The sequence below is a fragment of the Panthera leo genome, chromosome C1 (assembly GCF_018350215.1).
Source record: "Panthera leo isolate Ple1 chromosome C1, P.leo_Ple1_pat1.1, whole genome shotgun sequence".
NCBI lineage: Eukaryota > Metazoa > Chordata > Mammalia > Carnivora > Felidae > Panthera > Panthera leo.
The window spans coordinates 169,698,959-169,725,516 of record NC_056686.1 but is presented as its reverse complement, the minus strand read 5'-3'; the positions used below and the strand labels follow the sequence as shown (position 1 = coordinate 169,725,516).

Sequence of the window (26,558 nt, the reverse complement as noted above, 5' to 3'; positions counted from 1 at the left end):
AATGCTCAAGAAGTTTTAAAGATGGTAAAATAGGGGTGGCTAATGTAGGAAAAGATCAGAAGGGAAAGTATTTTCAAAATCTGTGTTTCTTTTTAGGCTTTTATAGTTTATTGGGATATAAACCTAACAGAACTGTGTTTCACGTGCTGTGAACGATTAAAGAACAATAAAGTTTTGTTTGTTGCCTTGTTTTAACTGTCATGCATTTTGTTGAGGGGCAGCACTAAGGCAGTTGTGGGTTCAAAGCCTAGGCACACTACTTCCAAACAAAGTGACTGTATTCAGTTGACTTCAGTTCTGAGCCTTAGTTTCTTTTTATCTGTGAAGTGGTGGTGGTAGTAACTACATTGCAGGGTTTTATTTTTTTTATTTTTTTATTTTTAAAAAATTTTTAAATGTTTTTATTTATTTTTGTTACATTGCAGGGTTTTAAACATGAGGGTGATTGATATAAAGCCTAAAAAAATACTAGCACATAACTGTGCCAGATGAGTTTGAGCTATGGATTAAATAGTCCAGTGTGCTTGCTAGAGACAGTGAGTCCTATTAAAGGAATTTTTTAAGACCCTCTTTATCCTTAATTCATTGTTATTATTGATGTCCTTAGAATTTTTAAAATCCTAATTCTACCTTATTGTAGCTTTTGGGTGTTCATTCTTTTTTAAGGTGGTTTCTTGGGAAGATAATAATTTCATTACTTTGTAACAATTAGTATGTTAAAATTAATTTTATTGCATACTTAATATTAGAGATCAGTAGGTTGAATGGCCTATGTACATAAATGGAAAAGTTCATTTCTTATTCCCTCCCTTACCCAGGTCAATTGTTGGAATGACTATGTATAATCAAGCCACACAGGAAATTGCAAAACCATCAGAGCTTCTAACAAGTGTAAGAGCATACATGACTGTACTACAGTCGATAGAAAACTATGTGCAAATTGATATTACAAGAGTGTTTAATAATGTTCTTCTTCAGCAAACACAACATTTAGACAGTCATGGAGAACCAACCATTACAAGTCTATACACAAATTGGTAAGGAGCACATTTAGAAATTTGGATTGATACAAAGTTTCTTTGTGGTGAAATGCTTAGGAAAGTTATTTTTTTTATCAGTAAGTGCTCATTTGTGTCATCAGTCATCTTAATGCAGGAATGTATACCATAATTTGAATAATACCATAAACTTTGAATTAATTTCTCCTGGTTATAAATTTACTTTTTCTTCCTAGGTATTTGGAAACTTTGTTAAGACAAGTCAGCAATGGTCATATAGCTTATTTCCCTGCAATGAAAGCATTTGTGAACTTACCTACAGAAAATGAATTAACATTCAATGCAGAGGAATATTCTGACATATCAGGTGAATAAAACCTATGACATGTTTAATGGAGTGAAGAAACCTTGATTCTTTTGGCTTTTCATTGTTAAAACTATTTTCATTCAGTTACGTTCATTCAGTGCATAATCATACATTATATCTTAGACTTACCTTTGCATTTGTGTTCCTTTTGATTCTAGAGACTAGAGATTTTTGCATTAATAATTTGCTTCTATGATGGAACATTCCAAAATGTTAATATTCATTTTCTTAAAGTATTTGCTCTTTCAGAGTGTAAAATTAATTACATTTCCTTTCAGAAATGAGGTCGTTATCAGAACTACTAGGCCCATACGGTATGAAGTTCCTAAGTGAGAGCCTTATGTGGCATATCTCATCACAAGTTGCTGAACTTAAGGTAATACAGTCTTTATCAGTTTTAGCTTTGAAACATTGATTCCTGAAAAAACATTTCAAGAATATGAACAAGTCTATTTTGTTAATTACCTTAACCCAACATGAAAATTCTCATGTAAATGAAATTATAGAGCTACGATGGCCTTTCAATTGCATTGTCATTTAATACTCTCTCTTTTATGGATGAAAAAACTGAAAGCCTAGAGAGGTGAAATGACTTGCTAAGAGAGATTGAAAGTCAGATTTCTTGATGTTTGCTCAAGTCTTGATTCTATAGTACCATAATGCTTTTCTTTGAAGGACTGTTCAAAATTCCAGCCAAAGTCATTTGTTTAAATTTGTAGTTTGAATGTATTATTTCCCACAGTTTATGTTGCAAACATTATTAGGCTCACTGGGTTGTTGTTGGTTTTTTTTAAAGTAATCTCTATGCCACATGTGGGACTGGTTCAACAGACTCTGAGATCAAGATTTGCATGCTCTGCCAGCTGAGCCAGCCAGGTGCCCCTGGGCTCATTGTTTTTTTATTACTAAGTAATCTTTTAAATTATCTTACACCCTTTAAGGTAGATAAAAAATTTCTTTAGAATGCTTAACATTTTGTTAAGATGTAAAAGGGCTGAAGCAACAGCCTTTTAAATGACTTTTTTAAAGTCTTTTAGAAATATCCCAGCTCTAAGGTGATTTATATTGAATGAGTCTGTATATAACTATCTAGTTTTTGAAAGAATTTGAATTTGAACCACCAAAACTTTATAACTTAACAGAATACAAGAGGCATATTTTAAATTGTGCCCTTTGTGAAATTTTTTGGTGATTACTTGCGCCTTGCATTTTTAATTTAAGAATATGGTAGGTAGCATTGATAAGTAGCTTGCATTTACATAGAGCACTGAGGTCTAAATGTGGTAATCCAATTTACTGAAAACTTAGCAGTTATATAGGATAAGTCAATTCCTGCAAGGTAAAAAATATTTTGCTGAATGAATAAAATATGTAAGTCTGTGACTAAAAGGAGACGTGGTATTACCCAGTGGTTAAGAACTCAAGCTTTTAAGACCTGAATTTCAGTCCTCTCACTTATGAGCTTTGACTTTGAGCAAAGTTTAAACTCACTAAGCTTTTACTTTGAAAGAGTTATATGATACATATCAAATGCTTAGCTACTGAGCATAGTTCTTCATCCACAATAAGCACTGAGTAATTATTACTTGGTATTTTTCATGTTCATTATCCTCTAAGAACGTTCTGCAATTCTTTTATAAAAGTCAACTTTTATATGTGGGTTTTAAATACACACACTGTATACTTTATATAGTTTTAAATGCTAAACCTTGCAATGACAGTTTTAGTTCTTCACAAGTAATATCGTTCTTGTTTATTAGATTCGTTCCCCTGTAAATACATCATCTCCTTTCTATTCTGTTATTTTTTAGGTAACAGATTTCTCATCTTCAGTTCACTTTCTTGTATTCTTTTCAGTATGAGATAATAGAAGAATTATGGCAAGATATTCTTTTCCTTGAATTCAAGAAAATTTCACTTTTGCCAGCTATTTTTTATTTCAGACTAAATAATAGGTACTTCTGGAATTATTAAGTATTTTGGGTGCTTCTTTGCTATTTAATGTGGTGGATAGAATATTGTCATGTAGTGGTACAGATTGGCTTATTTAGGTCTCTGCGTCTGTATTTATGAGAGTTCAAGGGGATTTGATGTCCTTAACAGTACTGGAAGGCCCCTATAGGAACTGGCCTTTTTGCTTTTCTTACCTTCTTAACTCTTCCAGCCTGGTTGGCCTGCTTGTTGTTACCTCAAAATACTTTTCACTGAAGTATTGTCTTCTCATAATATTTGTGTATTTTTCAAATGTTGCCTTCTCAGAATATCCTTTCTTGACCACACTTTTAAAAACAGCAAGCATCACTTTTTATTCTTTTTATTCACCTTTTTGTGTATCATATTGTGACCTTTCACGTCATGTATTTATGTCACTGTCACAAGAATAAAAACTTAGGGGGCGCCTGGGTGGCTCAGTCGGTTGGGCGTCCGACTTCGGCTCAGGTCACGATCTCGCGGTCAGTGAGTTCGAGCCCCGCATCGGGCTCTGGGCTGATGGCTCAGAGCCTGGAGCCTGTTTCAGATTCTGTGTCTCCCTCTCTCTCTGCCCCTCCCCCGTTCATGCTCTGTCTCTCTCTGTCTCAAAAATAAATAAACGTTAAAAAAAAAAAAGAATAAAAACTTAGTTATAAACCCTCTTAAAACTTTGCTAAATCAGTGTCCACACATAGAAGGTACTTGCTAAGTATCTGTTGGATGCAAAAATAAAAATAGGTAGCTTTTTTCACCCTTTGCTTTGTTCCAGGACTTTTCTAAGCTCCTTACATAAAACTGGTGGTATTACCCCTATTTTACAAATTAAAAAAGTAAGATCAAGAACTACCAAGTACCTTCTCTGGGCTCACATGCTTGAAAATCGTGAAACTAAACTTTGAACTTTGAACCTACATAGTCAGTCTAGCCCTAGACCTTATACTAGTCCTGTGCTATGCTGTTTTTAGAAATGAAAGAGATCTAAGCAGTCCTCTAACCCACACTTATCTAATGCAGGAAGGTACACTACATTTCTCTAGGAGGATGATCTGGTGTTTTTGAAAATGAGGCAGTCTCTTCAGTTACTGCATATCTCTAGTTATGTTGAGTAAATATCTGAGTAGTGATTTTTTGATGTGTCTTCATTCTTTTTTTTTTTTTTATGCTTATTTATTTTTGAGAGAGGAAAAGAGCAGGGGAGGGGCAGAGAGGGAGAGAGGGAGGGAGGGAGGGAGGGAGGGAGGGAGGGAGAGAGAGAGAGAGAGAGAGAGAGAGAGAGAGAGAATGAATGAATGAATATGAATCCCAAGCAGGCTCTATGCTGCCAGCACAGAGCCTGACACGGGGCTCAAACCCATGAACCATAAGATATGACCTGAGCCAAAATCAAGAGTGGGACAGTCCACCAACTGAGCCACTCAGGCACCCCTGATTGGTCTTCATTCTAATGTCAAGAGGCAGAGATTGCGTTTAACAAGATCACCCTTCACATATTTAAAAACTTTAGTAGTGTATTGCCTTTCTCTTCGCCATGTGAAATATATTCATGTTTAATCTCTCTGTCTTTTATACAAATTCTATCTTAATTGTTTGTGTCATTCTTAGAAAATAGTGCCTTGAACTGAGAATAAACTTCAGCTAGAGATCTGATTAGTAAAGGTACACTTATCCATTGTGGACACTACACTTACTAGTACAATTTAAGATTGCTTTGACACATTTGGTACCTATAACATAATATTTTCATGTTAACTTACAATCATAAATTTTCTTTTTTTCATATGTTGACCTTGAACCATGGCTCTCCACATCCTTGATTTTGTATTTTTTTCTTTAGAGTTAAGTGTTGCTTTATTGTTTGTCTTTTAAAAATTTATCTTGTTAGATACTATTATTTCTATATCTTTTTTTAAAATGTTTATTTATTTTGAGAGAGAGAACATGTGTGCAAGCAGGGGAGGAGCAGAAAGATAGGGGGAGAGCCTCTGTGTACTGTCAGCACAGAGCCCCTATGAGGGGATTGATCTCATGAACCATAATATCATGACCTGAGCCAAGATCAAGAGTCAGAGGCTTATCTGACTCAGCCACCCAGGTGCCCCCAGATCTTTTTTGAGTGCAGATTTTGTCATAATCTTTTACTAATACTTTATTTATGAACTTAACTCTCTTAGCTCTGTCCTTAGGTATTAATATTGTCAAGTACATCCTGTATTCTTAAAAAAGAAATGAGAGGAGCTTATGTTTTAACATTTCTGTTGTATTCTGGGTGACTATTTCTTTTCTTGAATATTATTAAAATTTAAAGTTTTGATGAGAGTGTAAATAGTGTTGATTTTTTTTTAATGCTATTGAATTTTCTGACTCAAGAGTGTTGTTTCTTGGCTGACTTCTCATTTAAATATTTGACAATATTCAGCTTAAGTCACAAACCTAGACAAAAGAAACTTTTTGTGTAAGAACTAAGGTTGATAATAATTGAGAAGCATGAGTGTGAATTAGCTTGGGTTTCTCATTAAATACTATACGGTCCAAAACAAAGATAGTTTAGGATACTAACCATTGTATTTCTAAAACTTTTGATTTTAACATTTTATTTTTGTGATTTTAAGTTTTTATTTAAATTCCAGTTAACATACAGTGTAATACTAGTTCAGGTATACAATTTAGTGATTCAACACTTAACATACAACACCCTGTGCTCATCACAAGTGCACTCATTAATGCCCATTACCCATTTAACCCTATCCTCCCACCCACCTCCCCTCTGATAACCATCAGTTTGTTCTCTGTAGTTAAGAGTCTGTTTCTTTCTTTGTCTCTCTCTTTTTTTCCCCGTCCCCATTTGTTTTGTGTCTTAAATTCTACATATAAGTGAAATCATATGGTATTTGTCTTTCTCTCACTGACATATTTCACTTAACATAATACTCTCTAGTTCCATCCATATTGTTGCATATGGCAAGATTTCATTCTTTTTTATGGTTGACTAATATTCCGTGTGTGTGTGTATGTGTGTGTGTGTGTGTGTGTATCCATTCATCAGTCGATGGATGTTTGGGCTGTTTCCATAATTTCACTATTGTAGAAAATGCTGCTGTAAGCTTTGGGGTGCATGTATCCCTTTAAATTAGTATTTTTGTATTCTTTGGGTAAATGCTTAGTAGTGTGATTGCTGGATTGTAGGTATTTCTATTTTTAGGTAGCTTCTATTTTTGAGGAACCTCCATAGTGTTTTACACAGTGGCTGCACTAGTTTACCTTCCCACAAACAGTGCAAGAGGGTTCCTTTTTCTTCACATCCTCACCAACACCTGTTGTTTCCTGTGTTTTTGATTTTAGCCATTCGGACAGGTATACAGTGATATCTGATTGTAGTTTTGGTTTGCATTTCCCTGATGATAAGTGATGATGAGCATCTTTTCATGTGTCTGTTGCCCATCTGTGTGTGTTCTTTGGAAAAATGTTCTTCACATTTTTAATTGGATTATTTGTTTTTTGGGTGTTGAGTTTTGTAAGTTCTATATATTTTAGATACTAACTCTTTATAGGATGTGTCATTTGCAGATATCTTCTCTCATTCAGTAGGTTGCCGTTTAATTTTGTTGATTGTTTCTTTTGTGGCGCAGAAGCTTTTTCTTTTGATGTAGTCCCAGTAATTTATGTTTGCTTTTGTTTCCCTTGCCTCAGGAGGCATATCTAGAAAACAATTGCTACAGCCGATGACAAAGAGGTTATTGTCTGTGTTCTTCTGTAGGATTTTAATGGTTTCATGTCTCATATTTATGTCTTTAATGCATTTTTTTTAACGTTTATTTTTGAAGGAGAGAGAGAGAGAGAGAGAGAGAGAGAGAGAGTGGGGGAGGGGCAGAGAGTGAGGGAGACACAGAATCCGAAGCAGGCTCTGGGCTCCAGGCTCTGAGCCATCAGCACAGAGCCTGATGTGGGGCTTGAACCCACGAACTGTGAGATCGTGACCTGGGCCGAAGTCGGACACTCAACCAACTGAGCCACCCAGGCGCCCCTGTAATCTATTTTGAATTTAGTTTAGGGTATGGTGTAAGAAATTAGTCCAGTTTCTTTTGTGTGTTGCTATCCAGTTTTCCCAACACCATTTGTTGAAGAGACTGTCTTTTTCCCATTGGATATTCTTTCCTACTTTTTTAAGATTAATCGACCATATAGTTGTGGGTTAATTTATGGGTTTTCTATTCTTTTTCTTTGATCTTTGTGTCTATTTTTGTGCCAATACCTACTGTTTTGGCCACAGCTCTATGATATAACTTGAAGTCTGGAGTTGTGATGCCTTAGCTTTGCTTTTCTTTTTCAAGGTTGCTTTGGCTATTTGGGGTCTTTTGTGGTTCCATACAAATTTTAGGATTGTTTGTTCTAGCTCTGAAATGCTGGTATATTTTGATAGGGATTGTGTTAAATGTGTAGATTGCTTTGGGTAATATAGACATTTTAACTATTTGTTCATGAGCATGGAATGTCTTTCTGTTTCTTTGTGTCGTCTTCAGTTTCTTTCATCAGTGTTTTATAGTTTTTGGAGTACAGCTCTTTCACCTCTTTGGTTAGGTTTATTCCTAGGTATCTTACTGTTTTTGGTGCAATTGTAAATGCCATTGATTCATTAATTCCTCTTTCTGTTGCTTCATTATTGGTGTATAGAAATGCAACAGATTTCTGTACTTTGATTTTGTATCCTGTCAGTTTACTGAATTTGTGTATCGGTTCTAGCATTTTTTCTGTGCAGTCTTTTGGGTTTTCTATATAGAGTATCATATTGTCTGCAAATAGTGAAGGTGTTGCTTCTTCCTTGCTCATTTGGATGCCTTTTATTCCTTTTTGTTGTCTGATTGTTATGGCTCAGACCTACAGTACTATGTTAATTAACAGTGGTGGGAGTAGACATTCTTATCTTGCACCTGACTGCAGAGGAAAAGCTCTCAGTTTTTCCCCATTGAGGATAACATTAGCTGTGGGGTTTTTGTATATGGTCTTTATTGTGTTGAGATATATTCCCTCTATCCCTACTTTACTGAGGGTTTTTGTTATGAATGGTGGATGTGGTACTTTGTCAAATGCTTTTTCTGCATCTATTGAAAGGATCATATAGTTCTTACCCTTTCTTTTATTAATGTGGTGTATCACATTCATTTATGAATATTGAACCACCCTTGTAACCCAGGAGTAAATCCCACGTGATCATGGTGAATGATTCTTTTAATGTATTGTTGGATTCTGTTTGCTAGTATTTTATTGAGAATTTTTATGTCCATTTTCATTAGGGATGTTAGCCTGTAGTTTTCTTTTTTAGTGGAATCTTTATCTGGTTTTGGTATCAGAGTAATGCTGGCCTTACAGAATGCATTTGGAAGTTTTCCTTCCTTGTCTGTTTTTTGGAATAGTTTGAGAAGAATAGGTGTTAACTCTTCCTTAAATGTTTGGTAGAATTTGCCTGTGAAGCCGTCTGTCCCTGGACTTTATTTTGTGGGAGTTGTTTTTTTTTTTTTTTTTATTGTTGGTGCAGTTTCTTTTCAGGTTTTCTATTTTTTCCTGTTTCAGTTTTGGTAGTTTATATGTTTTTAGGCATTTATCCATTTCTTCCAGGTTGTCCAATTTGTAGGCATATAGTCTTTCCTTGATTTTAGCATTTTAGAAATCTTCTATGTGAGTTCTCTTACTTGGCCTGACTTTTTATTTATCTTCATAAAAACTTGTATATTTTATTAATGATAGGAGGTTGTATTTGTAGGAAGACTTTTTAACAATCACATGATTATGTTTTGCTATTTAGGGACTTCCTATTTTTACCTTTTTACTTCTCAAGTTTAAATCCTGATTTGATTAACTAGTTTTCAAAAGACTCCTTCAGATGGTCAACCATAAATATGAAAGGTTTACATTTCTAGCATTGTGCCTTTACCATTGAAATTTCTTCAAAACAAAGCTAGTTCTGGGGCACCTGGGTGGCTCAGTTGGTTAAGCGTCCGACTTCAGTTCAGGTCATGATCTCACAGTTTGTGAGTATGAGCCCTGCATCAGCCTCTGTGCTGACAGCTCAGAGCCTGGAGCCTGCTTTGGATTCCGTGTCTCAATTCTCTCTCTGCCCCTACCCCACTTGTGCTCTGTCTCTGTCTCTCAAAAAAAATAAATAAATAACAACAACAACAACAACAACAACAACAAAGCTAGTCCTAATGATTCAGTTTTCTGGAATTGCACAGTACTTTACAATGATTTTCTAAGAGATCCCTTTTAACAAAGATACATACATAGTCCAAATTTATCGGATTTCAGCTACTTGTGTACTATTAAGAACTAGAGAAGGTGTTATTTATGACTTTTTATTTCTGGCCTCTGTGTACTGAGGCATACTTCCATGTGTATTCTTGTATTTTATTACATAAGAAATCTTATGATCATAATATAATGATGTTTCATATAGACAAGTTCAGTGTGTTGTATATTATTCTCTCACATTGAGATCCATCTCCAAAAGTAGTCAGTCTGCCAGTGGTGATTATAATTGTTTTGCATTTTTTAGTGTCCTATAAAGTTACTGCCCTTAGAATGACCTAATTTATGAAATTACAAGAAGAAATAACATTTAGTGTTTTGCTTCAAGTATTGGTAGGCTAGGTTATTTAGACCATTTTTTTTTCCTCCAAAAGACAACTTAAAAAGTTGGAGAGCTATATAAAGAAAGATTCTTCTTTCAAAGAAGCTAAAAAAAAAAGGTAGGTAGTTTAAAATCGAGGAGAAAGTGGGAAGTCAGAGACAAGCCTAGCACTGGAAGCCACTTTTGACCTGAAGACATTTGCTAATCAAGAAGCAGCATTTGTAAGATTAAGACACAGTTTTTGTGGTCTTGTGGAGCAAGGGGGTCTGTAATAAAACCCAAAGCCTACCTGCAATGGAGAGTGGGAAATCTGCTTAAATTCCCCTCCACTCTCTTTATACAGATACCTCAAAGGGTTATTATATAAGCCTTCCACTGCTAGGCTTATGTCTCTGAGTTCCCACTTTCTCTTTGATTTTAGCTTACTTATCTTTTTAGCTTCTTTGAAAGAAGACTCTTTCTTTATATAGCTCTCCAACTTTTTAAGTTGTCTTTTGGAGAAAAGATGGTCTAAATTAGCCTACCAAGGGCAGTTGTGAACTGGATATGATCTGCCCCTCCCAGGTTCTCCAGCCCTTTTGGTGTTACTCTCTTTGTTCAAGGAATATAGAGTCTTAAATATGGATTAAGATGGTCCTGGATGAGTTGTGCCCCAAAGTACTTGGCAGAAGATAACAAATATTCTTTGGAGAAAAGTTTCAAGTGATTCTTACAAACTGTTTTTCAAAAACCGTAACCTCTAGCTGGAGAGTGGAAGTCTGTTGGAGATCATTGGAGGGTGGAATAGGAGATTCAGTACTCTAGTTGGCTGTCTCAGGTCATTTTCTCTCCTGCTACACCCTCCACCCCCACCACCAACTTTTGCTCCTGAATTTAGAGTTGTCCTTGTTGGCATCACTTCTTAAGATGGTGAGAGGTTGGATGTGCAACAGTCCCCTATACAGACATGTAATAACCCTCTTGTTTAGGTTTAAGTCTTTCTATGTCACTGCCTACAACTTCTGAGCCCTGCTTGGGTCCTAAAAAGCATGCATCAACTTGCCTTCTATACTATGTCTTGAGGACCCTTTTATTTCAAAGAGTAAATTTGTCAGTGAAAAAAAGGAGAGCTGCTTTGTATTTAATGGTCGTGAATAAATTGTATGTCAGACATAGTCAGCACTGTGCATGCATATTCATGGTAAAATATGTTCATTGCTCTCTGAAGAAGAAAACAGCCAGTCTTCTTTCCTATTAAAATTCTTGGAGTGTTTCATTTGGTGGTGTGCCCATTGAGTCAATATCTCCTTCTAATCCTGCCAAAAGAATCGTTTTTGGCATTTTACAGATCAGTTCCTCCAGTTCTTCATGGAAGACTTTTTTTTTTTTTTCAAATGAAGTAGGAAATTTAAATATGTATTGTGCCAAGAATTTAACACTTTCTTATTAACTGAAAACCGAGTTTATTTTTAGTACTCTTGATATGTTTCATTTGATTTGTATTCACTGATGTTACTTCCAGCTTGTAGCCCATTTGCCAATGATATCAATCAATGGCTTTAAGTGTGTAGAGAGCTCTCTTTCAGGATGCAATGAGGGAGAAAAGAAAAACATTTAAAAATGTATAAACTTTTTAAGTAGAGACATCATTAAATTTTTTTTTTTTTTTTTTTTTGGAATAATGTGCAAACCACCTTGGGGTAATGGTTCTTAAAGTATGGTCCTTGTAGCAGCAGCAGCATTACCTTGGAACTTGTTAACAATGCACAGTTGTTTTTTTTTTTTAAGTTTTATTTATGTAAGCTCCATACCCAACATGGGGCTTGAACCTCAACCCTAAGATCAAGAGTCGCACTCTCCTCCAACTGAGCCAGTCAAAATCTGTTGTGGGACTAAGACCCAGCAATGTATATTTTAATTAATAAGTCCTCTAGATTGTTCTGATACATACAAAAAATTGGGAACCGTTTCTTTAGGGATTGAGATCATGGATTTTTAAATCAGACATACCTGAATTTAGATTGCATAATCCACTGTTTAGTATCGCTCTAACTTTGGACAGATTATTTAATTTCTCCAAGCCTTAGTTTCTTCAGTTGAAATTAGAATGTCACCTCTCATGTGGATAGGTAAATGGGGTTATTTGTAAATTGCCGGGTACAGGAGCTTAAAAGTGATTACAGTGTGTTTACTATTAAACATATACTACTGTCTCTCCTCTTTCTGCCCTTCTCCCCCGCCCCCCACGCGCTTGCACTCTTTCTCTCTAAATAAACTTAAAAAACCATATACTGTAATTTATTGATTCTAAAACACAGTTACTCCATATTAGTATTTCTGAAATTATAGATGTCTTAAAGTTGTATGTTAGAAACACTGTGTCAATTTAATTAGTGAAGGTTGTTTGTTTGTTTGTTTGTTTTCCCTTAATGGCCCATAAGATAATGGTGCACTTAAAATTCAGTGGTGTATGATTCAGTGATATGTGGTATTATGTTCAGAGTGCAGGAAGACTTTCAGGGTTGAGCATATACTTTGAGTGTATATTGATTGAACCAAGTTTGAGCATGGAACAGGTATTGGATTAGCCCCAGAAAGAGTAGGCATTTTCATCAGAGATTGTAGAAGTTGAGTTTAGCAAACAAATATGACTACAGGTGGGAACATAAAGAGAAATAATCTGAAGTACAGGAATACCTCGTTTTATTGCACTTTGCAGATACTGCAATTTTCCAAGTTGTAGGTTTGTGGCCAACCTTGTGTCAAATATATTGGCATCATTTTTCCAACAGCATTTGCTCATGTTTGTATCACATTTTGGTAATTCTCCCAATATTTCAAGCTTTTTCATTATTACTCTATTTGTTAAAATGATTTGTGATTACAACTCACTGAAGGCTCAGATGATGGTTAGCATTTTTAGTAATAAAATATTTTTTAATGTTTATTTTTAAGAGACAGTGTGTGAGTGGGGGAGGGGAAGAGAGAGAGGGAGACACAGAATCTGAACCAGTCTCCAGGCTCTGAGCTGTCAGCCAGAGCCTGACATAGGGCTTAAACCCACAAACCGTGAGATCATGACCTGAGCCGAAGTTCGATGCTCAACCAACTGAGCCATCCTAACAATAAAGTATTTTTTAATTAAAGTATGGACATTGTTTTTTTACACTTGATCTTAGCCAAAAGGCCGAGAAGCGATGGACATTGTTTTTTTAGATATAATGCTGTTGCACACTTTATAGACTACAGTGTAGTGTCAACATAACTTTTTGTATCCACTGGGACGCCAAAAAGTTATTTGACTTGCTTCATTGTGGTATTTGCTTAATTATAGTGGTCCAGAACCAAATCTGCAATATCTCCTAGGTATGCCTGTGATATCAAGTAACGTAAACAAAATTCATACTAGTATAGGAAAAATGATTTTTATAAACATTCTGTATAGGTTTTCATATTCCCCTTGAATCAGTTATCATCAGCCTTTGACAAACCCTCATGGCACTTTAACAATACGCTTGCTGTTAAATCTTTGCAGCCAGGCCTGCTGAATTGAAATATCCAAGGATGAAGCTTGGATTTGTATGTACTTTGAAATATGCCCAGGCTTCATCCCTGGATATTTAAATATTACATCCAGACTTTCCACATACATAAAGCCATTATCTCTTACAGAATCCAATTGACTATATTTAATTATAATTTCTAAACTAAATTACTTTTCCAAAACACCTTTTAAGACAAACCTTCTTTAAAGAGTTATACTTTCTTTAATAGCTGTCTGTACTCCCTTCCCTTATTTTTATCCCTCCATTCTCTTCTCTTCCTTTTTCTCAGTGGTCTCTGAAAGAAGGTAGAGAGTTTTAACACTTCCATTTTATAATTTGTGTGGGAAACCTTGGTCTATTAATAATCCCCATGAAGTGGTACATACCCCAGAAATTACTCTCCCTCTGATTGTATACATCTAGTGGTGAACTGTAGGCTGTCTTTGGCTGCCTTTAACTTTAGCAAGTTTTTTGTTTGTTGTTTTTTGGGTTTTTTTTTTTTTAGTTGGAATTTATGCTCTCTATATCCACTTCAGTGTCTGTTTTTTATTATTGATGCTGTTCTGTGCCTAAGCATTAGATAATCCTTTATCCTCCTGTTTATCTTTATTGCTTTTTCTTGAGCCATCCTCCCTTCTTGAATTTCAAACTGAATAAAAACATTAATCCTATATAAATAATTTTAAGATTCTTTTTTTAAACCAACAACAAAAGTATATAGCATAGAGCATCTGGATTTCATGAATTGTATTTCCTACTTGCTGGATTGTGATTTCAAACATGCTCTTGTCTCATTAATGCAAGGAGGTCTATGCCTAAGCTAGAATCTTTCTTATTTTTTTTTTTGTTTGTTTGTTTTAGAAACTTGTGGTAGAGAATGTTGATGTGCTAACACAAATGAGGACCAGCTTTGACAAACCGGATCAGATGGCTGCACTCTTTAAAAGATTATCATGTGAGTAACTCATGATACTTTCTGTAAGTATTAAGACCTTGAATTAAGCCTTTATTCAAACATAAATATAAGCACTCCTTAGCTTATGAAGAGAACCAGAAAATTCTTGCAGTCAGAGGATATTTTAAGTACATGACTTATGTATGTCACAGTTGGTTTTTTGGGTTTTTTTTTTACCATACTCTTAGTCCCATGATCAAATATTTAGCGAATATTATCGATTAGTTATAAACTCATTTAATACAAAGTAAGTCTATGTTAATTTAGACTAAAGGAGAATTAACTTTTGAGTTAACTTTCTAAAAATCAACTTTATTGTGGTGTAGTTTACATACAATGAAATCTGTGCATGTAAATGAGCAGTTTGATGGATTTTGACAAATGTATACATCTAAGTAACCTTTACCACAGTCAAGACACAGAGCACTTCCATCACCTCAGAAAGTTCCCTCTCCCTTTGTAGTCAGTTTCTCACCATCCCCAAACCCAGACAAAAACTAATTTGATTTCTATCACTATAGATTAAATTTGCCTGTTCTAGAACTCCATATAAATGGAATCACACTGCATATACTGTTGTGTCTGCCTTTTTTCATTCAATGTTTTTGAGATTTACCCAGCTCTGTTAAGTGAATCAGTAATCTCTTTTTATTGCTAACTAGTATTCATTGCATGAAAACCTGAGCCCTACAACTGAAAAAAAATTTGTTTTTAATGTCTTCTTGACATTGATTTTTTGTGGGACGTATGTTGTGAAACAACAGTGAATCTTAAATATATATTAAAGTATATTTAGACAGGTAACTTTTAGATCCACTTGAATTTATTTTCATTTGCTTTGTACTTGAACTTATAATTAAAAATTATTCTAAAGTCATACTTTATGATTCATTTAAAAGCCTTTCCGGGGTGCCTGGGTTGGCTCTGTCAATTAAATGTTCAACTCTTGTTCTCAGCTCAGGTCATAATCTCATGGTTTGTGACTTTGAACCCTGTATCCGGCTCTGTGCTGACAGTGCAGAGCCTGCTTGGGATTCTCTGTCTTTCCCTCCCTCTCTCTCTGCCCCTCCCTGCTTGCTCGCTTTCTCTCAAAATAAATAAATAAGCTTGAAAAAATAAAGGCCATTCCAACAGTAGAAAATTAATCAAATACCAAATAAAATATTCTTTGTATTTGAGAAAACCAGAGTTTATTCTCCCAAATAAAAAATCGTCCTGAGGAAAATTAAAGCCATGCATGTATTTTACATAATATTTCTCCTTTGATAATTTTATTTACTTTTTAAACTTTTTAAAAATGTTTGTTTTTGAGAGAGAGAGAGCACAGACAAGCAGGGGAGGGGCAGAGAGAGAGACACACAGAATCCAAAGCAGGCTCCAGGCTCTGAGCTGTCAGCATAAGAGTCCAACACAGGGCTCAGAGCTGAATTCCGATGTTCAACTGATTGAGTCACCCAAGTGCCCCAATAATCTTCTTTAATTTTATTTATTAATTTAATTTATTTTATTTAATTTTTTAATTTTTATTTTTGAGAGAGAGACAGAGTATGAGTGGGGTAGGGGCAGAGAGAGAGAGAGAGAGAGAGAGAGACAGAATCCAAAGCAGGCTCCAGGCTCTGAGCTTATTATTAGCACAGAGCCTGATGCAGGGCTCAGCCTCAGCACACTGCGAGATCACGACCTGAGCCAAAGTCGGACACTTAACCAACTGAGCTACCCAGGCACCCCCTGATAATCTTTTGAATGTTAGGCAGCTATATAAAACTTTATAAAAGTGTAAAATGATTTAGAGAATTACTTTATTAGGCTGTCTTCAAAAATGCTTAAAAAAATGCAAGCTTATTTAATAAAAATTAGTATAAAATTAAACTATATGATATGTTGCCTTGTAGAGCAGGTCAGTTGTTGCCCAGAACTGGGAAAAGCAAACAAGGAAGTTTTTTGGGGTGATGAAACTGTTACCACAGTGGCGAGGTGGTTACACAAATCTATACATTAAATTTTTTTTCCTAGAGCTATATACCAAAAGAAGGAAAGAAGGTCAGGTTTACTGTATGGTACTTAAAAAATGAAATTAAAAAGCTAAAAATGAAAGTACTGAGTTGGTAGTATTAGAGGGAGGTAGAGTGTGAATAAATATTTAGTAGGAAATTATTTTTAAATCTCTACCTGATCTTTTCTGTTCATTGTTTTACTATGTACTTACATTTTCTAGTCTTGTTTTCTTTATTCTTAATTATTTATTGCGTGTTTCTCCCGTTTTTTAATAGTAGATCGCCCAACCAGCCTAACTACTTAACTTTTTACTAGTAAATAATGTTTTGACAATATCATCTGGTTAGAAGCATTTAATCCACTCCAATGTTCAGTGCCTGTTTACTGTTAACTTTAACTCTCTTGTTTGTAGAATCGAAACAAAATGAAATTTGTTAAAACTCCAAACAGTTTGCAGATTTTCAAAGTAAAATTCATAATCCTTTATGTAGATTTTATTTACTTGAATTTTTGTATATGGTAGTGGTGATTCATGACTTAACGGAATTGGCCAAAATCTAAATTGCTGAGTCTTAATGACCCATGTATGTCAAATTTGCCTTTAAATAGAATTTATTAAATCTTTTTGAGGATTTGAAAAAAGAAAAGATCTTCTTGCAAATGGCTTATTTAGTGGAGTAGAGAAAGCTCTTCTTTCAGTTGAACTATTTTCCAAAATTCTTTTGTCTTAGATCCCTATCTTTGTGCTTCCTTTACCCTATATCCAGAAGTTGATGTACTTTTGTAGCAGTTTGACTTTCATAGCTGACAACCACATTCTTTTAATACCTTTAAAAAGCAGTATAATTTATTAAAAGTAAATTTGAATTGGGAGGTAATCTGGAATTAATCTTCAGTTTTAGGACTTTCTAGCTATGTGACTTGAGCAAATTTAATAATGACTCTCTGTTTTCTCACAGTGTGTCTCATGGGGCTAGGTTAATCACTTTATTGACTTTCTTATTATAAATCTTATATTTTCTAATTTTGCCCTGACTTTGCCACCATCTGCAAACCTACAAGTTGCCTCCAAAGACCTTTACTTTAGCAGTACTTTGAATGTTTTTATCACCTGAAATTGCTGTACTGGTAAAATCTTGAATTTGAAACTCTACTCTCAGATCATAGTCCTGTCTTATGGCTTTCCCACTCCTCACTCCTTTGCCCCTATTAAATTTTTTGTCCTGGCTTATTGAAACTTTGACCTCTCTCTATTTTCTAATCAGCCACTTCCTGGTTTTACTTCCTTATCCATTCTGGACTATAAAGTTTAGTGATTTTAATTGCATTCTCCTCTGTGCCGTCATACTCTGACTTTGCTACACTTATCATTGCAAGCAGTTTCCCTGATCCCAGAAAAACCTCCTGCCCCCTGGAAGCCAGATACTGCTTGTAAAATAGCACTTGTTACTGTTTTTTCTTAAGCTTGCCTCTTATTCATCCCTACCATTCTTCACGTTGCTAAATTTTACTAGCTTGAATTTGCTCTTTTGTCTTCCAAATTTTCTGTTTACTCTTGTACATAATAATGTGGTTACTTTCCTGAAACCTTTCTGGAACAGGTCATTAGTGACTATCCATTTTCAAAATCTGGTCCTTTTTCTTATTCTACTTGATTTCTCTGTAGTATTACCTGTTTTGCTCTCCTTTTTATTGAAACTTCATTTTCTTCATTTGCCAGTACTTTTGTCTCTTACCTTTTGCAAGCCACCATTTTACAGTCCTATTGGGAAAATGTATCCAGTCTTATGTATCAGTGTTTCTTTAAATATTCATCTCTAGCCTTGATTCTCTCTCTGGAGCTCCAGGCATTTAATGCCAAGTGCTAGTTTGACAAGGGTGTGGTCCATGGACCGGAGTTTGTTAAGAATGTAAATTGTTGGGGTTCTACCCCAGACCTACTAAATCAATTTGCTGGGACCCAACAAGTGATTACACTGAAGTTTGAGAAACACGGTTAGATATCTACAGCTATATGACCCACAGGTACTTGGCAACATCTCTGGAATAGGAAGGATATTCCCCTCATGGGAGGTATAAGGGGGTGGGGAGAAAGCCTGATACACTTTTATTGCCATTTTATTACCTCCCATGCCATTCAGCCAGTGATTCTCACAGGGAAATTTGGGTATGCTCTCTGACTCTTCTTGTCATCACATTCCACATCCAGTAGCTGTATCTTCCAGATTAGAGTCTGCAAATTGGTGGGTCATGTTTGGCCCAAGGATAGAATTTGCTTGGCTCTATCCTGCATTAAATTAAAACAAAACAAAACACAGTCTCTTTGATCATTATTTTAAAAATGAAAGATTTTTGCATAAATATCCAAACTTCTGGCTTCCTTCCTGAACCCTAGGACATATTTCCCCACATGGCAGTGATTGGCTGGAGCTAATAAGCAGTTGCCCCCTTTAGAATTTTTTTTCCTCCAGTTCCTTCCTCTCATTATTCTTTCCCCATTCTACTTAACTATTTTATGTTACCTGCCATAGATTTGAGCTTTTAACTCCTTCAGACTCCACCTCTTAAATGTGATGCCTGAATCTATTCCTTTTATTCCCATGGTTCCCATTTAAGGCTCTGTCATTATTTTGTGAACTACAGTTGTGGCTTCCTAATGAGTCCAGTCTTCCCTTTCTAACCCATCTTCCACATTTAGAGTCATATTTCTAAAGGTTTCTTTTCCTATCACTCTTTATATTAAAAAACAAACGAACAAACAAACAAACCTGAACTACTAACCTTTCCTTGCTGGAGCATAGTCTCAAACTCCTTAGCATGGCATTAGAAAGCCATTATTTGGATCAACCTCCTATCCAGACATTCTTTCTAGAAACCTTATTTTCCCCACTGCTTTTTCTTGCCTGGCTTGAGATCCACATAGCCTCTGCTCTTAGTCTTGGGATATGCCTTAGCCTGTTTGGGCCGCTACAATAAAATATCAAAGATTGGGTAGTTTGTATGCAACAGAAATTTGTTTCTTACGGTTCTGGAGTCTGGAAGTCCAAATTCATGCTGCTGGCATGGTTGGGTGAGGCTCCTCTTAAGCGTCACAGACTTGTCATTGTATTTTCACATAACTGAAAGGGATAAGGTTCTCTCTGAAGCCTCTCTTACTGAAGGCAGTAATCAATTTATTGAGAGTTCCACCCTCATGGCTTGACTACCTTCAAAAGGCCACACCTCCTAATACCATCAGCTTTTTGGGCTTAAGATTTTAATATATGAATTTTGTGGAGACTTAAACATTCAAAGCATAGCAAGATATTAATAAATTATGGAGGCTAAGAGGAAGTGCCAGTGGTTAAAAAGGTATGGCAAATAATTCATTAACAATAAGTTAAACACATTTCTTCCCATGAAGTTTCTCAGAACTTGAAAAAAAATTTTTTTTAATGTTTATTTTTGAGAGAGGGAGAGAGAGATAGAGTGTGAGGGGGAGGGGCAGAGAGAGGGAGACACAGATCTGAAGCAGGCTCCAGACTCTGAGCTTTCAGCACAGAGCCTGATGCAGGGCTTGAACACACGAACAGTGAGATCATGACTGAGCCAAAGTCGGATGCTTAACCAACTGAGCCACTCAGGCGCCCCTCAGAACTTTTAATGTGTCATTATTGTTCAAGGAGAGGTTGTGGGATATAGTTTTGGCAAAATTATTTGATTAAGTTCTGGGTATCATCACTTGGAAAATATATGATTATACCACACTACTTATTTTCTGATATACTCTCTGCCTTTCCTTTTTCTGGATTCCCTTTTTTTGTTGTTTGCTGATGTGGAATGCTTTTGTCTTCTTAATGTTCTTTTATGACCATCTTGGGCGATATTTTCTTAAATAGTTCCTTTCACCCTTTATCTTCTCTCCTTTTCTGGATCGTAACAATTTCCTAGTCTCCTTTCTTGAATAACCATGTCATTAAACATCTTCTAGTCTGAGTTTCACTCCACTGAGTGTTAGAGAAAGATTAAAAATACTGATTGATTAGACTAGTTCCTGCTCATGTGGATTGTATAACATGTTTGTGCCTCACCTCATTTTATTAACACTACTGTTTTAATTCTCATCACATTTTGGTTTATGTTATGGCTGTTAGTATGTTTTAATAAAGATGCTATGGTCAAGTTTTAAACAATCCACATAGGACGTAAAAAGTCAAAAAAGTTCTCTGCAATCCTACTCCTCAAAGGCAACTATAGTTAACAGTTTTCTATATGTTTTTCTAGAAATATGTTATCAAATATATGTGTATATATATGTGTGTGTGTGTGTATATATATATGTATGTATATATATGTAATATATATATATGTATGTGTATATATATATATATATTATATACTGTTGACTCTGAACAACATGGGGTTTAAGGGCATTGACCCCCCCCCGTAGCCAGAAATCTGCATAGAAATTTTGACTCCCCCCCAAATTTAACGACGAATAGCCTACTGTTGACCAGAAGACTGATAAACAGTTAACATATTTTATATGGCATATGTATTATATACTGTATTCTTACAATAAAGTAAGCAAGAGAAAAAAATGTTATTAAAATCGTAAGAGAAAATAAATTTATAGTACTGTACTTCATTTACCTGTGGAAAAAAATCCACATGTAAGTGGATCTGCACAGTTCAAACTGGTGTTGTTCAAGGGTCAACTGTATATCTTTTATCTCATAAATAGGATCATATTTTCTTAGTTTTCTTGGCAGTCCGTTTAGACTGTTACTTAATGTCTAGATTATTATTCTGTTTATATTTGTGTTCTTATTATACAGTATTATGCCTTATATATCAGGAATAATTCAGTAAATGTTTGTTGGCTTTTTAAAATATGAAAGTATTGATCCTTCCAGTTCTAATTGCCTTGAGTTTGTTAAGTTTTAATACTGAATATATAATAATAATTTTCAGAATAATGCTTTCTAACGAAATGTAAATTATCAAATCTGTTTATAGTCTTTAGCACCCTGGTCTTACCAAAACTGCTTGTGATCTCAGTAGTCATTTTTTGTTTCTTGACTCTCCACACCTCAACAATTTAAGAATTTATCATCTCCATGTTCTGGGACCTCTGGGCATTTAACTCCTGTCCACTCTGACAACTTCCTCTTTCTCCCCGAGTCTCTCTCTCCACCCTCCTACTTCTGCCATTTCTGAGAGGATTATCTGGGTGGCTGCTTATGTGATTATTTCAAGATTCTGGTGAACTATCTAAATCATTTTAAAGAATAGTGTGTACTCCATATGAAGTAAACTATAATTTCCTTAGTTTTAATAGCAGCTTTCAGTACCTTTTCCTCTTTAATCACTTGTTCTAATCAAATTGCTATTGTGCCTTTTATCATGGGAATTTTATAACTAAAAGTTTTCTCCAAAGTTAAGAAAGACTCTAATTCCTGTTCTTCTCCTCTCCTTTCTTCCAATTTAGCTGTTGACAGTGTCTTGAAGAGGATGACAATAATTGGTGTAATTTTGTCCTTCCGATCATTGGCACAAGAAGCACTTAGAGATGTAAGAAACCATTATAAGTACATATCCAGTCAAATAATCCCTGTTAATTTCCCAGAAATTAAAAGTTACTTAAAATTCCAGTTTTCATAGTTATATATAATCAAATATGTAGAAATTAGGGTTATTAAATTTATTTTTTATTTTGGTATTGAAATTGGGGGTGGGAGGTACAGTTTGCCTAGATACTTTACTACATTTTCAACTTCACTCTTCATTAAAGCATTTTCCATTTTGGCTTTACTCAGCTTGGCATCAAACATATTTCATTTCTCCGTGTCTTAGTACTTTAGAAAATCATGTGAAAATAGAAAAAGTAAAATAATTTTTATGAAAACTAGAAATAATTGAATGGTAATATTTAATAAATTTAGGATTTGCCATTTAAAAATAAGTCTACATTTTTATTTGTTGTCCTGCCTAGGTCTTATCTTACCACATTCCTTTTCTTGTAAGTTCAATTGAAGATTTCAAGGATCACATTCCAAGAGAAACTGATATGAAGGTAATAAAACTTCTATTTGTCTAAAATGAAATATGAGTTACATGTGAAATAAAATTTAATAAACTCAAAACAATTGTAAAGTTTCTGTTTTAGAGTGATTAATTAGCATGCTGGCCTTTGAAAATACATCTTTGAGAGCTCAGCACTAAAATGCTGTGTGGGCATTTTGAAAGTTCATCTTCCTTGGTCACCTATAGCAATGTAAAGTGGGTTGGTATTGGTCTTTTTTCCTTAAGCTTATAGCTTTTTATACATGGTCATTATTAGCAGAATAAGAAAAACAAGCCATTGAGATAGGAGTTGTTTTGTTTTAAATAAAGTTCAATCTGTTTTTTTTAATTGATGTTTAAAAAGTCTTATAAAAGGATGTCAATTATAGGGTATAATAAAATTTTAATATCCTGTTTTTATGAATATAAGAGAAGATTAGTAACCACATGTGAGTTTATGATTTTTGTTTTGAAAATTTTTTGATCATGAAATCCAACTCACTTATTTACTCCCAGCATTAATTAACCAGTAGTTACACATCCAGTAAGTGACCTCATGTATATGTTTTCTAAACTTTCATGTGTCTTGGAAAGATTATTTTCTGTTTCATATTTTGAAATGCAGTGGCTGAAAAAGTTACGCTAAAGTCTTTTTATGACACTCAAGTCTTCTCAGATTGAAGCCTCTCACTTTCTGAGGCTTATCTTTCATCGCTTGTCCATCCTTGTCCTGTGCTCTTCCCTTTCCCTTTCTTCCTCTGCCCCTCTCTTCATATATGTATCCTGTGAGGTAACTAGTTCTTCCCAATGTGCATGCTCACATCTGTCTGTGTCATCCTCTCATTTATTCTACCTGCAAATCTTGCCCTTTTCTGTTTCTGCCTTTTGAAATCCTGCTTATCTTTTAAGGCGTGATTGAGTTGCCCTCTTCTAAGAAACATTCCTTGATCCCCAGGCAATAAAGGATTTCTTTTTTCTTATTATTATCAGACAACTTTTTGTTTATCCATTGTAGAGTTAAATAAGTTCTGCCTTGCATTATAATTGTGTTTTTCCTTTTAAATTTATACTAAGTTGTAAACATTTTGAAGACCGTGTTTTCTATATTTTTGTTTCTCCCACAGTGCTTTGCATAAACATTTGAGATCAATGATTGTCCTACGATTTTATAATTGAAAACCATGTATGATGATTAGTTCAAAATTGTTAAGTGGAAACAACTGTAGAAAAAAAAAGTTAAAACATTAAAGAATCCTTCCTTTTTTTTTTTTTTTAAATTTTTTTTTTTTCAACGTTTTTTTATTTTATTTTTGGGACAGAGAGAGACAGAGCATGAACGGGGGAGGGGCAGAGAGAGAGGGAGACACAGAATCGGAAGCAGGCTCCAGGCTCCAAGCCATCAGCCCAGAGCCTGACGCGGGGCTCGAACTCACGGACCGTGAGATCGTGACCTGGCTGAAGTCGGACGCTTAACCGACTGCGCCACCCAGGCGCCCCAAGAATCCTTCCTTGAGAATACACTGGTGTGTGGATTATGAGAATACTAATTAATATTCTGAGCAACTAATTCTCTTAGCACCAACATAATTATGTTTAGTTTTTAGCAAACTTTCAATAGAACTTCATATTTAAAAAAAAAAACAAACATGTATTTTTTTAAATCAATCTATTTTTAATTGAAGTATAGTTGTCATACAATACATTAGTTTCAGATGTACAATGAAATGATTCAACATTTATACCCATTATGAAGTGCTTGCCTTGATAAGTATAGCTACCATCTGTCACCATACAAAGTTACTATAACATTATTGACTATATTCCCTATGCTGTACTTTTCATTCATGTGACTTATTTTATATCTGAAAGTTTGTACCTCTTACTTCCCTTCACCCATCTGCCCAGTCCCCCTCCCTTCTGGCAACCACCAGTCCTCCAGATACATATTTAAAACAATTTTTTTCTTACATTTATTTATTTTTGATAGAGACAGAGCACAACTGGGGGAGTGGCAAAGAGAGAAGGAGACACAGAATCTGAAGCAGGCTCCAGGCTCCGAGCTGTCAGCACAGAGCCCGACTCAGGGCTCAAACTCACAAACTGCGAGATCATGACCTGAGCCGAAGTCAGATGCTTAACTGACTGATAAATATTTTTAATAGCTTTATTTATAGTCACAGAGTTGTGGAACTATCACCACAGCCAATTTAGAGCATTCCAGAAAGAAACCTTATGCCCATTAGCAGTAATTACCTAATTGTTCCTAGTCCCAGCCTTAGGCAACCACTAATCTACCTTCTGTTTTTGTAAGTTTGCCTATTCTTGACACTTCATATAAATCATACAATATGTAGTCTTTTGGTACTGGCTTTTACTTAGCATAATGCTTTCAAGGTTTATTGATGTAGCATGTATCAATACTTCATTTCTAATTGCTGAATAATATTCCATTATATGGATATACAACATTTTATTTATCCTTTCATCAGTTGATGGTCATTTATGTTGTTTTCACTTTTTGGCTATTATAAATAATACTTCTGTGACTATCCATATACACGTTTTTGTGTGGACATATGCTTCCCTTTCTCTTAAGTATATGCCAGGAATTGAATTGCTAGGTCATATGGAAACTCTATGTTTAACCTTTTGAGAAACTGCCAAATTGTTTTCAAAGTGGTTGTGCCATTTTTCATTCCCAGCAGCAGTGTATGAAAGTTTCACTTTCTCTGTATCCTTGTCAATACTTGTTGCTGTCTGTCTTCTTAATTATAACCATGCTAGTGTGTATGAAATGGTGTCTCCTTGTTTTGCTAAACATTTTCCTGAAATGATGGATGTTGAACATCTTTTCATCTACTTATTGGCTGTTTGTGTATCTTCTTTGGAAAAATATCTGTTCATATCATTTGCTCATTTTTTCACTTGGATTGTTTGCCTTTTTAATTCTGAGATACAAAACTCATTATATGTTTGGATACAAGTCCAGTAACAGATACATGCTTTGCAAATCTCTTGTTCTGTGGGCTGTTTTTTTTCATTTTCTTAATAATATCTTCTGCAGCACAAAAGTTTTTAATTTTGATGAAGCCTAATTTGTCTTTTTTTTCCTTTGATTACCTCTGCTTTTGGTTCCCTAAGAAACCATTGCCTAACCCACAGTTGAAAAATTTATACCTATATTACTTCTAAGAATTTTGTGGTTTTAGCTCTTATGTTTAAGTTTATAATCTATTTTGAGTTATTTTTTGTGTGTAGAGTGAGTGGAGTAATTTTTTTTGTGGATCACAAAAAAAAAAAAATGTTTTCCTAGAACTTAATCCATGGCAATTTCTATTTATTTTAAGATACACAGTTTTACTTCATATTTTATACTGAATTTTTTTGTAGCACCATCAGAGGTAACCAATTATGTAGGTAGTTTTATATATATATATGTATACATATACATATATACACACACACACACACACACACATCTCCTAAATACATGAAATCCATATGTGACACCAAAAAGAATTACTTTAGTCATTAGAAATTCCTTTATGGGGTTTTAAGTCATTACTCCTTAAAAATCTATGATGGGCCATCTGGCTGGCTCAGTTGGTAGAGCATGCAGCTCTTGATTTCTGGGTCGTGAGTTCAAGGACCACGTTGGGCATGGAGCTTACTTAAAAAAAAAATCTATTATGGGGGCTCCTGGGTGCATTGATCAGTTAAGCATCTGACACTTAATTTCGGCTCAGGTAAATGATCTCACAGTTTTGAGTTTGAGCCCTGTGTCGGGCTCTACAATGACAGTGTAGAGCTTGCCTGGGATTCCCTCTCTCCTCTCTGTGCCCCTCCCCTGCTCACTCGCTCTCTCTCTCTCAAAATAAATTTTTAAAAAATTCTATTATGGTAAGTAATTTACCATATTTATGGCTATGGTATGATGAGTCATTGAACCACCACAGTTTTTCATTAAATAAGTATGAGTGTAAATATAAGTTCAGTGATTTTGATTTGCTTTTGTTCATTTATTTATCTTTTGACTTGATACATTATATCCATACTTCCAAAAAAAAAAAAAATGTTAGGC

General features: G+C 34.9%; 1 protein-coding gene and 1 pseudogene across 1 annotated transcript in view; one reads left to right on the top strand and one right to left on the bottom strand.

Moving 5' to 3' along the window:
* Positions 1-26,558, top strand: part of NCKAP1 (NCK associated protein 1) — a 109,534-nt gene that overhangs the window by 77,073 nt on the left and 5,903 nt on the right. Inside the window, exons 21-26 of the mRNA XM_042949337.1 lie at positions 819-1,037; positions 1,235-1,365; positions 1,644-1,741; positions 14,344-14,437; positions 21,903-21,985; positions 22,407-22,487. Of these exons, the coding sequence (XP_042805271.1) occupies positions 819-1,037; positions 1,235-1,365; positions 1,644-1,741; positions 14,344-14,437; positions 21,903-21,985; positions 22,407-22,487 (706 nt within the window). The remainder of the gene's footprint in view (positions 1-818; positions 1,038-1,234; positions 1,366-1,643; positions 1,742-14,343; positions 14,438-21,902; positions 21,986-22,406; positions 22,488-26,558) is intronic.
* LOC122228870 lies at positions 13,007-13,136 on the bottom strand (annotated as a pseudogene).